Below are 16,355 nucleotides of genomic sequence, written 5' to 3' on the forward strand. Positions count from 1 at the left end.
TTAAAGATAATTATTAATTTCACTATTTTAATCATTTTTGTATGTTTAAGCATTTTGCATTTCCCAATGCACATTCTTTTTTTCCCCATTTCTCTAGTTTCCGATTGTAAGTAAAACAGCCGTAGTAAACAAGATTAAAAATGTAAACATTAAAAATTTACTGAAAATACGTCATGAGAAAAAAAAACTAATATGAATAAAGTTATAAAAACTTATTAAAATAAATAAACTATTCATTCATTAATTTGTTATGGAACATATCAATGATGAGATCCTATATAATCAACCGATTGTACTGGATAATGGATCTGCACTACTAAAAGCAGGTTTTGGTGGTGATGATAAACCCAAATGTTTTGAATATTCATTAATTGGTACTCCAAAATATGATAAAGTTATGGTAGGTGGTGTAGAAAAGGGAAAATTTGTGGGGAACTTAGCGCAAGAATACAGAGGCTTGTTAAAGTTGAGATATCCAATGGACCATGGGATTATAGAAAATTGGGAACATATGGAAACCGTATGGGATCATATATTTAAAGATTGTCTAAAAGTTTCAAATTTGGGAGAGCACCCTCTAGTAGTAACTGAAGCCCCTTTAAATCCAAAGCCAAATAGAGAAAAGATGTGTGAAACTCTATTTGAATCTTTTAATATTCCTGCCCTATATATTGCAAACCCTGCTGTATTATCCTTATATGCTAGCGGAAGAACTACCGGATGTGTAGTGGAAGCAGGTGATGGCTATTGTTCTTCAGTTCCTATATATGAAGGATTTGCATTGACTCCGAGTATTAGAAGAATAGATATTGGAGGAAGAGATATTACTAAACACTTACAATTACAACTAAGAAAGTCTACTGGGATGTGGTTATATTCAAGCAGTGAGCAAGAAATCGTTAGATTAATTAAAGAAAATGGATGTTATATATGTTCAAACCACAAAAAAGAGGAAGAAAAATTCTTATTAGATCAAGAAAAGAAAAGTATTAGTTTCAAGTTACCAGATGGAAAGAACCTCGTCATAGGACCTGGGAGATTCAGGGCTCCAGAAATTTTATTTAACCCTTTGTTAATCGGATCAGAGGATAGTAGCTTGCCAGACATGATAATGCAAAGTATCTCTAAGGTAGATATTGATTTACGAAGCAAGCTTTTGAATAATATCACTTTGAGTGGAGGCTCTACTATGTTCCAAGGATTTTGTGATAGACTTATAACAGAGTTAGATTTCAGTGTGGACAAAACTACTAAAGTTCGAATATTAGCACCCCCTGAGAGAAAATATTCAGCTTTTATTGGTGGATCTATTTTGGCCAATTTAAGTACCTTTAGAAATATGTGGGTCACTAAAGATCAATGGGAGGGTGATAATAGGATAATTGAAAATAAATTTATGTAAAAAAAATATTATTATTGGGCTTAATTTTCCAAACACTTTTATATTTATAAAATAATGATGCACACGGAAATAGAACAAAATATAACGAATTTAGAATATGAAATAATGATTAGTTTTTTAATGAAAAGTAACTAATTTTTGAGACTTTTAAAAATTATATAGATAAATAAGTATTGATATCACGTATACAAGGATTATATAGTACGTTAACAGATCAATGGCTGTTCTTTTTTTTTTAATTTACATTTTGCTAACTCTTGCTTTTGAAAAGCTACAAAGTAGTGTCTGGAAATAATGCAACAGTTCGGGGAGAGGGATGATAATAATAATAATAGTAATAATAATAATGATTTTCGAACTTTCGAACTTTCGGAGATTAGATACAGTAGTATCTGTCACCAAAATCACCTAAACCTGGAATTAAGTATTTGTTTTCGTCTAAGCCCTTGTCTAAGGCACCAGTAACAATTGTAACTTCTGGGAAGGCAGCATGGTATTTGTCAATACCTTCTTTAGAACAGATCAAGTTCAAGAAATAGATTCTTTCTGGTTTTACGCCTCTTTTAATTAAAACGTCTGTGGCCATGATAGCACTTCCACCAGTAGCTAGCATTGGATCTAGTAAGAAAACATATCTGTTGGCAATGTCATCTGGTAATTTTTCGTAGAATAATTTTGGTAAAGCAGTTTCTTCATCTCTTTGAATCAAAATCTTACCAATACGAACTGATCTACAACAGTCTCTAACACCTTGTTCCATAGATTCACCAGCTCTGACAATAGAAACACCACAGATCTTACCTTGGAATGAGACACCTTCGAATTTTTCGTTGGTTTCAGTTACAACAGTTTGTGGTTCAACTGGTAAGTGGTTTAAACCTTCTTCAACTAATAAACGAATAATTCTGTCAGCATAAAAGATAAAATCTGGTCTAGAAGTGTTCTTGTTTCTAATAATGGTATATAAACCAAGTAATTGGTTAGTTTGTGGCAATAATAAAACGTTTTTGAATGGTTCAGTGGTCATTATGATATTAGTGGATGTGAAGAATATGTTATTAAAAGATGTGTAAAGTGAAAAAATAAAATGAAATGCAAAGAAATTAAATAGTGATGTACAATTAAATAGGAATTTTCAGTCAATGATGATTAAAATGAAGTGAAGGTAGGTGGTTTATTTGTTTATTTAGACCACAAACGGTTTAGAAATTTGCCTATTTAAGTTTTAATTGTTACTGGAAGCTACATCAAGAAATACATTAAAACAAGAGAATGAAGAGTTAAAGGAACAGGTAAATAAAATCAAAAAAAATTTTTTTAATCATGTTTATATAAAATCCGATGAGCTTTATATATTCTTTTTTTTTGTTGAAATTTTTTTCTGATTGAAAATCTACCTCATCACAATGAAAATTTTTTTTATTTTTTAGGCCTCTTATCGTAGAAAAGAGACATTCTCAGAGACTTGTCCGTACAAAACAAAAAAGTTGCACATGCCTAATTCGGACAATGTCTCAGATAATTATACACGCCTAATACAGCAATTATTTTCAATATTTGCAGTTTCAAGTTAGGTTTAGCTCAAGATAATAGCGATGGAGCTTTTTACTAAAGTCTACACATTGGAACCTAACTTGCCCTATAAGCGGCACCATTAGAATGTTAAATAATGATCCCAGTTAAATATATTGGCATATTAAATAGATTGGGCATATATATATGAAATGAAGTATAAAGTACAGTTATTATTAGATGATAGTATAATTTTTCAAGTAAACTATAGTGTAATCAGGGCATCTATCTAAAAGTCAATATATATCCAGAAGAGAAAAAATATACAAAAAAAAATAAAATACCTTCAAATTTCTTGGCTTATGCTTAATTAAGGAATATATCGTAAAAGTTAGGAGAAAGATTACTTTGTATGTTTTTTCTTATAGTTGTGTATATTGTGATTTCCATGCTATCAGCTTGTTTTTGGGGTGAATTAATCGCTAGTTTGCATGTATATGATTTCAGAACCATCAACCGGACTTAAGGTTAGTAGAACATTACCCCTGATAACTGCTAGACCTAGATTTCTGGTTTTATCTTTTTGGATTACATATGGATCAGTAGGGTCTCTAATGTATTCAATAGTCTCGTCTAAAACCAGATTCATCAATTGGTCATAACCTTTTAGGATACCGATAACTAGACGGCCACCCATTAATTTTACACGAACTTTCGAGTCCTTATATTTTGATAAGTCAACAATTGCTTCTCTTCTTGGAACTTCAAATTTCTTTTTATTGGATTGGTGATGTTGTTGAGATTGGTGGTGGGTAGAATGTGATTCTTGTTGAGATTGTGGTTGGGAGTCGTTTGAGATAGAATCCTTTGTGGAATCGGCACTGGATTGGGATTGTGGCTTCATGGTTACCTTTTAACATTACCTGTTATTTTTCCATCATTATTATTTTTTTGATAGAAAACATTCATATAGTAGATGTTAGTAAATTGAGTATAATAAATAATGAAATATGATGTAACAATTGAATACATACTGGTTCACTCATTGTCAATGGAAAAGCTATGCTTGTGAGAGAATGATCGTATTTCTTTCCTGTTTTATTGATATAATTCAATTTAAAGTTGCTTAATTTTCACATTTATCTAATTTTATTTTTTTTTACAGCATTTTCAGTTCTGTAAAATAAACCATACTAGGAAATTAACGGCATTTGTTATGAATTTAAAAAATAAAAACTTCAACGTAAAATGATGATTTTACATAAATGACATAAATAAAATTCAAATAAAAAATATAGCAATTACATTCTAGAAAAAGTTATAGAATTCAATTTACATAATATGAGCATATCTGTTGAAATAAAATCTGATTTTTCATCTATAGTGAAAGATTTTTCTAAAAATTTGACATTATTAGAATTAAGTAATAAGTTATATCCAATCACAGGTGTTTCGCCCAGTGATATGGCATTAAGCTTGTATTCAGGTTCTGAATTACTTGGTAAATATGAAAATATACTTAATAATTCAGAAAAATTGCCCTTGATAGATATAAATTATTCGAGCATTAAAGTGATAGTATTTGATTTGAATTCAAATTCTATTACTAATCAAATAAAAAAATTACAAAATGAAGATGAGTTTGAGAATAATGATAAGTTTAAAAGTTTTGAGATAAGTGAAGAGGAATATAGTAGCAGAAAAGACACTGTTTTACAGTGGAAAAAGATAATCAACTGGGGAGATTTAACCCAGAATATCAAGAAAAATAAAAAAGATCAAGAATTAAATAATCTAAAAGTGAACAGTTTGCAACTAAATGAGCGTTGCTCTATAAAGGCAGATGGGCAATTAGAAAGAAGAGGAATATTGAGATATATTGGTAAAGTTCCCGATATTAACCCAACTGATATATGGTGTGGCATTGAATTTGATGAACCAGTTGGTAAAAACAATGGTACTTTTAAAGGGATAACATATTTTGGACCTGTAAATAAGAATTACGGTGGATTTGTAAAGCCAAAAAATGTTGAAACTGGTAAGCAATTCGTTCCTGAATTATCAGAATTATGCTTCAGTGACGATGACGAGTTATAGACTCTACTTATAATTTTGGTAGGTTAGGATTCATATCGGTTTATAAGGCTTACATACAAGATGAAAAACATAAAAAAATGCGGATGATTAGATAACTGTATGATATATAATGTCGATATAGAAAATTCAATTAGTTATTACACTGGGAGTGTGGGTATATTTCTTGTAAATATTTGGCCGATATATTACTATGAGTTATTACATTGGAGATCAATAATTGGCAAACATATATAAATGATTCACATACCTGGAGGGGGTCTTCTAGTTGGTGAACCATTTCTATTAGTAGGAGACTGTGGCAATTTTGGTATTCTTGGAGAAGGTGATCTTGAGTTTCTATCGTTGGTAAAAGGTAAATTTGGAATATTTGGAGAATGTCTATTTCTATTGTCATTAATTTGATGATGGTAATTATTATTATTATGCGGTTCATTCGGTAGAGGTGGAAGTGGTGGTTGTAGTGATGTGTGACTAGTAACACTATGAATACCCCAATCCATGTCCATACGGTTACTTGATGCATGTCTTGAATAATCTTCAATGATTGTGTCATTATCATTAAAGTGATCATCATTATTATTTAATTGTGAATCTAAATCATCCGGCGATACACCAATAGCCTTTTGTAAAGCTTGAATATCCACAGAGGTATCATTCGAATTATCATTGGATGGACTAATTGGATTTGGATTTTTAAAAACATTTATTTTTTCTTTTAATTTTCTCAAATTTGCAAAATGAAATTTTGTATCTGATGAAGTTTCTTGAGTTATTAAAGTATTTGTAGTATCTGTTGAAGAAGTAAAATTTTGTTGCTGAGGAGAAGATAGTTTTGGAATATTTTTGTTATTATTAGGTACCATTCCAGATGCTATAGCTTTTTCCTTAAATTCCAAATATTCTTCATGGCGGTCACGTATAAATGAATTAGTTGAAGGCGTTGATTGTCTCATCGCAGATGCATGCATATATGGATTTGCTGGATCTACTCTCACTGGAGACCTAGCATAGTTGGATCGTGACCTTGATGATGATGGAGAATGTAAAGGAGAATGCGAAGGAGAATGTGAAGGAGAATGATGAAATCTCACAGGACTGTGATTTGGTGTATTGTTTCTTGAGGGTGTGTGTGAATTGGATCTAGAAGAAGGTCGGTTAGTACTGTCATATGATGAATGTGAGGAGCTCCAATCTGGAACCTCACCATTGGGTAAAGGTGGAATTGGTCTACTTGCCATTGAAGATTCCAAGTTATCGTCAATATTATGATTCTTATGGTGATAATGACGACGGTTAGGGGAATGAGAGTGAGAATTATTACTATGTGTACTATGCAATGTAGGGAAAGTTGGTTTAAAAGACAATTCAATAAAGATTGTGCCGGCAAACTCGCCTCGTTTTCTTTTCAAATCATACCAAGTACAATATCCTTCCTTGGGGTCTGCTCTAATCCCATTCAATAGATCAATTTCACATCTCCCAATTAGTTCTGGCGCTTTCTTTTTTCTATCACAATAAACATCAACACACATTACTGGCTTCACATCGGGAGTAATTTCAAATTTTTCGAGATAATTAAAGACAGGAGTTTGACCAGCTCTTGGTAAGGTATCACTTTCTCTGGTCATATGGGCTATTCTTAAACGTAACATAACATTCTGTTTATCTAATTTAGTCAAATTTGGTAAATCTTTTGCTTTACTTATGTAAACGTACAATATTCCTTTATTCCCTGACCAAATTTCTTCTTCATCGTCTGTACTAACCATTTTTTTTTTAATTATTTTTCTTAATGTAAATTCACTATGATATTGTTCAAGCAAAAGTATATATATTTACTCTTCTTTAAAAAAGCATTCAGCATTGAAAAAAAAAATAATGGAAACTATTTATTAGACCAAATCAAATCTCTATATGTCTTAAAATGTAAATATAATTATTTGAATCTGCCATAGATCTTTATTATGTAAAATCGCTCGGTATGTTTTATTTTCTTTATTTTTTCGCGAACCAGGGACACGCCAGAAAAACATTTCTCAGGAACTATTTCCGAAGAGACGTCAGTAATGCAAGAATAGGCATAATAATGGAAGGAGTTTATGTCCCTACTGGACCATAATTCTGGCATTGTGTTGGAATTAGTACGCTTCATGAATTGAAGTTAGTAGAGATTTAATAATACATAGTCAATCAGAGACGTAGATCTACATAGAGAAAATAAAAGTATAATCTTGTATAATATAAATACATGGAAATATAAGCGTATGCAGGAAATGCATGAATGGAAAGCTATTCCAAATGAGAAAAAAAAATAAAGAAACGGACAAGAAAAATAGTTTAGATATAGTAAAACTTCATACATGGAGTAGAATAGGGTCTTAGAAAATCAGTATGATAATTGAGAGCTAGACTCAGAGGAGATCAATACTTGAATAGTTCTTCCGTCTACTAATGCCCCATCGAACATGGATCTAACGTGTTCCAATTCTTCCATGGTGGCATTCAATAACCGTACACTAGCAGTTGCAGAGCCAGAAGGTAAATCACGTACTCTCACTCTACCAATTTTTGAATTAGATAACTTTTGTAGGATTCGTTTCAAATTTTCTTGTTTGACTCCCAATGCCAAATTGTATAACACTAATATTTTATCTGAAGCGTCTGCATTAGTTGATATAACCAGTTGATTGTACCCATTGGTGAAAGGAGGTTGTGCGCCATTTTGAGGGCGTATATTGTTATTTTGATTGTTGTTATTCTTAGTTCTGCTTTGGTTTTGATTGTTATTTCTGTTGATTCTTATACGATTGTTTGGTTTGGTACTATTATTATTGTTATTGATTTTATTATTTCTAGATGAATTTTTCTGGAGAGCCATTTTCCTTCCAGACACGTTATTGTTATTTCTGGAAGTGGATATAGCATTGTTACTCTTACGAGCTACTGTCTTAGCAGCTTCTCTTAATAAAACTCCGACATCGTTAGAGCTAACTAGTTTCCCATTCACCACTTTATACCCTTCTTTCTCATTGGTCTTACGATTCTTCTTGGTGTTTGTGCCATTAGGAGATGAACCATCCAGTGGTTGAATTCTACCTAACAAAGGGTTCACAGACTTTCTTTGTTTCCTATTCTGACTATTGGATTTTTGGATTCTTGTACGAGCCATCTCTTATCGTATCTCTGTGAATGATTGGTTCTGATAGGCAATTGCTAAAATATATCGATTCCTTGGCAATTTGATGATTTATCAACTAGAGATACTTTTGCCAAATCAACTTTTTAACCCTTTAGCCACTTTGACCATTGAAGATGTCTTATTCATCTTCACAAGCTTCTCTCTATACTATTCGTGTCATGCAAAGTCAAAGTTGTTTGTTACAATTCATTCCTCAATATCGATCGGTCTATTGGTTAGCTTTCTCATCCGAAAAGTTACCCGGCTCTATTTGAAATGTTTGGAATTTTTGAAATTTACAAGCCAAAGAGGCAAACCAAACGCTGAATCAATGCCTGCCCCTAAGTGGTAAGGGAGAGAGGTTAGATCTCGATGGACTGTTGAGAACAAGAGTAATTCATATTAAAAATTCTCTATTTTGTTGATATTTATGATAAGACCCTTCCTATCGAGACAAAGAGTTGGATCTTTGAGAACTGTCCAAATCAAGAGACATACCCGCCACACTTGAGATACAACTACTACTACCAAATAAAATGTCTGATCAAAGCAAGATTAGTATGCAAAGTTATAACTTGGTCAAGTTATTGAAAAGATTGGAAGATGCCACTGCCAGATTGGAAGATGTCACCATCTACCAAGAAGGTTACATCCAAGCCAAGATCACAAAGGCTAATGGCGGTAACAGTGTTTCCAATGCTTCTCCATCTACTACTTCTACAAAGAGTAGTAAGCAAGTAAACTTAGCACCTTCTGCTTCAAGTGATTCAGTTACAACTTCATCTGCATATCATACCCCAGCCGCTACTGTTATTCAAGAAACTGCAGATGCAGCAGCTTCTGATTCTATTTCAGATTTTGAATCTTTTATTAAGGAATCAATGAATCCATTGGTTGAATTAGCTAAGAAGATTGATCCTGTGGTTGAGGAAGCAACAGATTTCTTCAAGAAAGCTTTTGTTTCTCAATTAAAAGTTATCAAATTATCTGAGTCTTGTAAAAAACCAGATTTTAATTCTAAAGAATTTATGGATGTTTTCACTCCAATTAATAATGATATCATTAAATTAGTGGAAATGAAAGATAAATATCATAAGAGCAAATATTTATCTCATTTGAACTCTTTAATTGAAGGTGCTCCTTTATTCTCATGGGTTACTGTCGATAAACCAGTTTCTTTTATTAATGATTTTAAAGATGCTTCTCAATTCTGGACTGATAGAGTTTTGAAAGATTTTAGAAAAACTGATGAAAATTCAGTCCAATGGGTGACTAAACTATTATCCATGTTTGATGATTTGAAAGCTTATGTTAAAAAATATCATTTTAATGGTATTTCTTGGAACCCTAAGGGTATGACCTTATCAGAAGCCACCGCTAATGACTCCTCTAGCGTTGACACTAATACAAGTGCAAGTAACAACTCAATTAACAGTTCTTCTACTGCACAATCAGCTACAAGCGGTGGTCCACCCCCACCTCCACCTGCTCCACCTGCTTCTGTTTTTGAAATTAATAATGATTCTTCCACTGCAAGTAAGCCAACTCCATCTTCTGGCGGTATGAGTGATGTCTTTTCTCAATTAAATGCGGGTGAACACATTACTAAAGGCTTGAAGAAAGTTGATAAGTCTCAACAAACTCATAAAAATCCTTCTTTACGTGCTTCTTCAACTGTACCAGCATCCTCCTCAGTCACAAAGGGTCCGCCACCAAAGCCAAGAAAGCCAAATACTTTAAAGACTAAAAAACCACCAAGAAAGGAATTACTTGGTAGTAAATGGTTTATTGAAAATTATGAAGATCAAATTGAACCAATCGTCATTGAAGGTAATAAAGATGAATCTATCTTTATCGGTAATTGTACAAATACAATAGTTCAAGTTAAAGGTAAAGTTAACGCTATTTCGATGAGTCAATCTAATGGTTCTTCTGTCGTCATCGATTCTTCCATTTCAGGGTTGGAAATTATTAAATGTAATAAGTTCGGTGTTCAAATCGATAGTTATATTCCACAAATTACAATCGATAAATCTGAAGGTGGTACTATCTATTTGTCTACTGATTCACTTAACGCAGAAATTTATACTTCTTGTTCAACAGCATTAAACGTTAATTTACCAATTGGTGAAGATGGTGATTTTGTAGAATTTCCAATACCTGAACAATTGAAACATACTTTCAATGATGCTTCCAAGAAAATAACAAGTTCTGTTTTTGAACATGTTGGTTAATTATATTAGAATTGGCATTCGATATAACAAATTTCCTCATATGAGTTACTCTGTTTTTCCTTCATTTTTGCCACATGATTAACATGTACAAGTTTTTTTTATTATCTGAATTATATTTATATATATAATTAAAATATAGTACTTTATTTTATTTTATTTTTATTTACACGATGGTTTTATTATATTATCTAAGAATATATAGTGTCATATATATAATGTATGCATATATCCTAACTAATATTAAGTATTATCTTTTTAAGGGTTTAGAGTACATGGAAAAAGATAGATATCATTGGATTGCAACCTTATATTGGTTTACCTACCTTTTCTAACATAATACATATAAGCTCTTTCATGTACAGCTAAATTAAATGGTGAAATGACTTCAGAATGGCCAGGACGAGCTTTTGGATCATTCAAATAAATTGCACTACAGGTTTTAAAAGAAATTTCAATATGATGTGGTAAGATGGCAAAAGGTGACAAAAATGGCCTTGGCTTCCATGGTGTGAAATATGATTTGTTTTTTTCCTCTCTACCAAAAATAGCTTTTTGTTGCCAAGGTAAATTTATTAAATTCTTTAATTTATTCTCATCAGATGAATTAGTTTCAATTAGTTCTTTTACATTTTTAATAGGATCATGATATTTTAATTTTTTAGACCAACTTGGATTATAAGGAATTGAAGCATTTGTGGAATTATCCGTACCTGACTTTAATTTATCCACAGAATATTTATTTAATAAGAAAGAATTTAAAGGTTTGGTCATTGTTGACAAATGGAATTTAATTTGACGAAGTGTTTTTATTTGTTCTGCTTTAATTGTTTCCTTAATTGGGTCACGCAAAGCTAATAATTCTTCAATAAATTTGGCACGTTCCTCATCTGTTTTTGATACAAACTGTTTATATAGATCATTATCACTGGTTTTAAACTCTTTCATTATAGCTAAGGAAGTTTTCTTTAACTCTACATTATCATCATACAGATCTGAGAAATCATCTTCAGTAATTTTTTCAATTTCTTTATCCTTGTTAATTATATGTTCAATAACATTTGTTAATATCTTAGAAGGTGTGCAATCAGTCAATTCTTTCTTCAATCTTGCCTCCATGGACTTTTCATAATTTTTAACAAACTCTAAATATTTTTGTTTCTTGGGATCTGAATTTGGTAAATTTAATAATTTCTTCATTTTGACATCCCAAACTTTTTTTGGATTTTCTCTTGCATTTTTCACATATTTATTCCATAATACAATTTGGATTTTGTCTACTTTCAATGCTTCTTCTAAATTTGGTTTTTTGGCACCTAACGCCATTAATACTTTCTCTGGAGTGACATGAAATAGGTCACCAGGTTTTAATACATAACCCGGATGCTTAATTTTGATACCATTTACAGTAACATTGCCATGTAAAATAAACTGTCTTGCTTGTCTAACAGAAGAAGCAAACATAGCTCTAAATAATGCAAAGTCTAATCTCTTTTCTAATACACCGTACGTTTGTAATAAATAAGGTGTATCTGGTACTTTACCACCACGTAAAGATGCATCTAATTGAGCAACAGATTCCAGGGCTGGAGTAAAGGTAGCTTTCCATCTACCTTCAGTTAGGTGTTCACCATGGTATGCTCTTGTTTCTTGTTTTGAAATAAATTTTTGTTGATAAAGAGATTTCGATTTGAAATCTATTCTATTCTTCTTGTAAAGGTTGAATAAATTATATTTATTAAATGAAGTACGTACACGACCCCTAGTCAATGATTTTAACAGTATAGCTTTCTTAGGCATTATGTACTATGTCACTAACTGATACTACTGAAGATACCGAGAAAAACCAATAACTGCAGAATTGTAATAAATCAGTAACGGTATTCTTATTAAGTAATATTTCTTGATTTTGATGACTTTTTATTATTAGAATTTAGAAATTAATTTAGTACTTTTTTTTTCGTAATTATTCGGAAACTTAAATTAAGCGAATAGAAAATAATAAAGGATAGTGTATTGATATCACCTATCTGGTATAGCTTAAAAGAAGTATATTATTTTTTATTTTATATTCTTGGCTGAATTACTGTGATAGTTAAAATTTATATTACTATACAGCTAATATTCAGATAAATATACCAAATATGGAGCCATCAGAATGGTTAATTGTAGATGAAATCAGACTTTTCCGATGGATATCAGAATTTAAGCCAGCGGGAATCAATAAACACTTCCATATGTGTTGTATAGTTGAAAGAATGAATCATCCTGACAAATATCCAGTTACTCTACTTCAAAAGGAAATTATTCGTGCAGGTAGAGTTTTTACAGCAAATGATATATGGAAGAAAATATCATCACACTATGATTTAAAAGATATGGATAGGATTGAAAATAATTATGCAGTATCATTACAGAGCAAAGCCAAAAAGTCGAAATCTGATGATATTGATAATGAGTTTAGCATTGGAAATAAATTGGTAAAAGAACGTGATTTTGAACTTCCTTGGTATGAATATGGTGAAATAAAATTAGCAAATGCAAAACGTTCCAAAATAGAATTAGATGATAATAATAATGAAATTGTTAGACAAAAAACTCCCAAAGTTGAAACCCCTGTTGAAAAGGAGAATAAAGATAATATTACTAGTGAGAAACCTCCAAGTAAAAAAAACAACTTAGAAAATGAAGTAAGTATATCTGAAAGCAGACCAGTATCAGATACTAAATCGAGCAAGCTTGACACTCACGGAAATATACCAAGCACTAATGAAAGCACAACAGATACTAAGGAAAAGACATTAGAAACTAAGGAAAGCACATCTGATGCTAAAGAAATCACATCAGAGATCAATGAAACTAAATCAGTCACTAAGGAAAATATAACAAACACTAAAAAGAGTTCACCAGATACAAATGAGAAAATTTCAAAATCTGAAGATGAGCATATATCTATTAAAGGTAAAGACACAGTAAATGTAGCTGCATCGAGTAAAGATACATCATGTGTGGCTTCCTCAAGTAAAGACACTTATAAGGATGATAAGAATACAGCCAGTGAAGATGCAGAAAATAATTCACCGGTAAATGGAGCTAATTTAAAAACAGCAGATAGCAAGATCACAGAAAAAGGCAATGATTCTAATAGTAATACTGTTGAAGAAATTAGTGTGAAAGAAATTGAAAAAGAAGTGGGAGCATCTTCTGACAAAGAAGAAGTTGAAACGACTAGAAGGACTATAAAACGCAAATTGAGAAGCAACGAAGTTACTGAAAAATCTGACACTAAGAAGACAAAAACTAAAAATGAGAATGACACAACAATTAAGGATAAAGACACTGGTGTATTGGAGAATGAAGTTTCTACAAATACTGAACCTATTGAAACTAATATAGATAATAAGAATAAGGATGCTAATGAAGAAAAGAATGAAAACGATAAAGATAACGAAGATAGTAATAAAAAGGATAGGAAATAAACTAGAAAAGTTGGAAAGAAAAAACTAAGAAAGAGAAGCCAATTACTGAGGAATACTAAAATAAAAAGGGAATGATGCGAGTGATGCAGCTAAAAAAGAGGAAGCAATTACTGTTGAAGGTAAAGATAATTTAGAAGAATCTGCAAATACAAAAAGACACAGAAAATGATACTGAGAAAGATGCAGAGTCACCTAACGTGGAAGCAGCTGAAAGTAAACCAAGGAGAGGGCCAGGCAGGCGAAGAGGGAGGAAAAGAAAGGTTGGTTTTAGAGGCCGTACAAGTAATAATGAAAATGTTAAAGAAAACAGTAAATCAACTGATAATGCACCAGATAATACAGATATGGTTTCGAATGATACAGATAATATTGAGAAAGAAGATGAGACTAACACGGATGTTGACAGTACAAGAGAAAGTGTTGAATCTAATAAGGAAGATACTAAGGATTTGGCAAAGCATTCAGATTCCAATACTCCTAATACGGAAGTCGAAAATGATAATGAAGAAGAAGATGAGGGAGAATCTGACAAAAAAACGAAGATGGCATTGATGAAGACGATGATGACGGAGACGATGGAGAATCTAGTCATGAAGACGATCAAGAATCACACAATGAGGATCCTAGTGAAGTTGATGTTGAAAGTGATACTAATACTAATTCTCCTCCAAAGACTACGACAAGGCGTGGTAGAAAAAGAAAGTACAAGCCTGAGCCACCATCTAGAAGGACGAGACACAGTACTCCTAGCACACCTTCATCAAAATCTAAACAAACTGGTCCAAAGAAAAGAAGAAAGAAAACTAAAACGGCATCCAATGGGCCAACAAGAGTATCGAGTAGATTAAGAAATAAGAAGTAATAACGTCAAGTTGTGGTAAGATTTCCTACAAGTTGTAACAATATAATACATAATCACTGCATATAATCAAATAGTATAGCATCTTACAAATCGTGTCTGTAATATTTATAAATTTTATAACCAATTTAAAAATTTGTATCAATCTAATTGATAAACTTGAGATGTATTAGAAAGCAGTTGGACAAATGGCAGAGTTATTTTTTTTTAAAAACTTTGATTTAGTATTATTGCATCTCAAAACTGAATATTTTTATTTTCAATCTAGTTTTGTTATGATGTTTAAAAATATATAAAAGAAAGCATATATGTATATATATTTAAATAAAAGAAGGGAAAATGAGCCTTAATATCGTAAACATACAATGCTAAATAAATAAACTTAAGAAGTTCAAATCGTTTAGTTAATCTTTAACAATTCAACATCGAAAATCAAAGTAGCATTTGGTGGGATTAATCCTGGGAAACCACGTGGACCATAGGCGTATGGGCCTGGAATGGTCAATCTAGCCTTTTCACCGACAGATAACTTTGGAATAGCAGCATCCCAACCCTTGATGACTTGACCGACACCAATGTTACATTGGAATGGAGAACCTCTGTCAACAGAAGAGTCGAACTTTTGACCGTTTTCCAAAGTACCAGTGTAGTGGATGGTGACTAAATCACCGACCTTTGGGAAGTTGCTACCATCACCTGGGGTCAATCTATCGATTTTAACATTACCTTCAATAACTTCGGACATTTTTGATTACTTTGTTGTTGTTTGCTACAACTTTGATACTAACTATTAAACCTGTTCAAATCTTGGTTTCCTTTCTTTATATGCTTCTCAGTAATTTATTTTCAAATTTTCGACATGGTGGCGCTAGTGTTACCCGGTCTCCCCACACAACTAAGCTTACTTCACGCCTTGTAGAGTTTATCATCATCACATTGCCTAAATTTTCTTGGGGAACTCCAGTTCAATGGAGTTTATACTTTCTCGAACGTTATCATTGTATCAACCAGATCTTGCTATTGACGAGGAGTAATAACATATTCTGTTTGAGAGCTGTTCCTTATTTCCTTTACTCTTTTGGACGAAATTTTCAATTCCAAAAATGTCTGTCATTTGAAATTTTTCACTCTCTCCTAAAAGGTAAATGGCCTCGAATGAAATACTTTTTAGAGAGGCCAAGTTGAAAGCGGAAATCAAAGAAAATGGCAGACGTCTTGCAAACACTGAAAGGGGTATTAGACAATTTGTAGGACAAAATCGGTTGATGTATTTCAGCCATTAACACTCTAGAAGGAGTTGATACTCCTTTGAGTATTGTAATGGAAATGGACGTCTTTAAAGGATACTCCATCTAAAAGGAACAGTGTCTTTTCCAAGCAATCGAGTGAAGATGATTTTGGCCATGGCCATGACAAAAAAGCGATTTTAATGTCACCCCTAACACGTAGGGAGAATTTAGCTCATTAGCTATGTTTCTAGTTCTGTTACTCTTGTTGTAATTCTTCATGTGATCCCTCTTGTAATTAGTCTGTTCTCTTCTTTAGGAACTAGCCGAAAGAATCAGATGGCACGTAAGATAATGAATAGGAAACGATG

At 32.1% G+C, this 16,355-nt stretch overlaps 11 protein-coding genes across 11 annotated transcripts; 5 read left to right on the forward strand and 6 right to left on the reverse strand.

Annotated features, from left to right (window-relative positions):
* Positions 1-250: 250 nt before the first annotated feature.
* Positions 251-1,402, forward strand: ARP1 (actin-related protein 1; the record flags this gene model as incomplete). The annotated part of the gene is made up of 1 exon (XM_004178421.1): positions 251-1,402. One exon carries the CDS (start codon positions 251-253, stop codon positions 1,400-1,402), a length of 1,152 nt encoding a protein of 383 aa, XP_004178469.1.
* A 376-nt stretch (positions 1,403-1,778) lies between these two features.
* On the reverse strand, positions 1,779-2,429 carry FUR1 (uracil phosphoribosyltransferase; the record flags this gene model as incomplete). The annotated part of the gene is made up of 1 exon (XM_004178422.1): positions 1,779-2,429. The coding sequence occupies one exon, from the start codon at positions 2,427-2,429 to the stop codon at positions 1,779-1,781; it is 651 nt and encodes a 216-aa protein (XP_004178470.1).
* A 960-nt stretch (positions 2,430-3,389) lies between these two features.
* On the reverse strand, positions 3,390-3,818 carry LSM7 (Sm-like protein LSM7; the record flags this gene model as incomplete). Its single annotated transcript, XM_004178423.1, has 1 exon — positions 3,390-3,818. One exon carries the CDS (start codon positions 3,816-3,818, stop codon positions 3,390-3,392), a length of 429 nt encoding a protein of 142 aa, XP_004178471.1.
* A 437-nt stretch (positions 3,819-4,255) lies between these two features.
* Positions 4,256-5,011, forward strand: ALF1 (Alf1p; the record flags this gene model as incomplete). Its single annotated transcript, XM_004178424.1, has 1 exon — positions 4,256-5,011. One exon carries the CDS (start codon positions 4,256-4,258, stop codon positions 5,009-5,011), a length of 756 nt encoding a protein of 251 aa, XP_004178472.1.
* A 239-nt stretch (positions 5,012-5,250) lies between these two features.
* INN1 (Inn1p) lies at positions 5,251-6,780 on the reverse strand (the record flags this gene model as incomplete). Its single annotated transcript, XM_004178425.1, has 1 exon — positions 5,251-6,780. The coding sequence occupies one exon, from the start codon at positions 6,778-6,780 to the stop codon at positions 5,251-5,253; it is 1,530 nt and encodes a 509-aa protein (XP_004178473.1).
* A 617-nt stretch (positions 6,781-7,397) lies between these two features.
* Positions 7,398-8,180, reverse strand: TBLA0B01120 (uncharacterized protein; the record flags this gene model as incomplete). Its single annotated transcript, XM_004178426.1, has 1 exon — positions 7,398-8,180. One exon carries the CDS (start codon positions 8,178-8,180, stop codon positions 7,398-7,400), a length of 783 nt encoding a protein of 260 aa, XP_004178474.1.
* Positions 8,181-8,725: 545 nt separating this feature from the next.
* Positions 8,726-10,423, forward strand: SRV2 (adenylate cyclase-binding protein; the record flags this gene model as incomplete). The annotated part of the gene is made up of 1 exon (XM_004178427.1): positions 8,726-10,423. One exon carries the CDS (start codon positions 8,726-8,728, stop codon positions 10,421-10,423), a length of 1,698 nt encoding a protein of 565 aa, XP_004178475.1.
* A 315-nt stretch (positions 10,424-10,738) lies between these two features.
* NAM9 (mitochondrial 37S ribosomal protein uS4m) lies at positions 10,739-12,220 on the reverse strand (the record flags this gene model as incomplete). The annotated part of the gene is made up of 1 exon (XM_004178428.1): positions 10,739-12,220. One exon carries the CDS (start codon positions 12,218-12,220, stop codon positions 10,739-10,741), a length of 1,482 nt encoding a protein of 493 aa, XP_004178476.1.
* A 344-nt stretch (positions 12,221-12,564) lies between these two features.
* EAF7 (Eaf7p) lies at positions 12,565-13,899 on the forward strand (the record flags this gene model as incomplete). The annotated part of the gene is made up of 1 exon (XM_004178429.1): positions 12,565-13,899. The coding sequence occupies one exon, from the start codon at positions 12,565-12,567 to the stop codon at positions 13,897-13,899; it is 1,335 nt and encodes a 444-aa protein (XP_004178477.1).
* A 344-nt stretch (positions 13,900-14,243) lies between these two features.
* On the forward strand, positions 14,244-14,747 carry TBLA0B01160 (uncharacterized protein; the record flags this gene model as incomplete). Its single annotated transcript, XM_004178430.1, has 1 exon — positions 14,244-14,747. The coding sequence occupies one exon, from the start codon at positions 14,244-14,246 to the stop codon at positions 14,745-14,747; it is 504 nt and encodes a 167-aa protein (XP_004178478.1).
* A 411-nt stretch (positions 14,748-15,158) lies between these two features.
* Positions 15,159-15,503, reverse strand: FPR1 (peptidylprolyl isomerase FPR1; the record flags this gene model as incomplete). Its single annotated transcript, XM_004178431.1, has 1 exon — positions 15,159-15,503. One exon carries the CDS (start codon positions 15,501-15,503, stop codon positions 15,159-15,161), a length of 345 nt encoding a protein of 114 aa, XP_004178479.1.
* Positions 15,504-16,355: the final 852 nt, after the last annotated feature.

This window comes from Henningerozyma blattae, chromosome 2 (assembly GCF_000315915.1).
Source record: "Henningerozyma blattae CBS 6284 chromosome 2, complete genome".
NCBI classification, from domain to species: Eukaryota; Fungi; Ascomycota; class Saccharomycetes; order Saccharomycetales; family Saccharomycetaceae; genus Henningerozyma; species Henningerozyma blattae.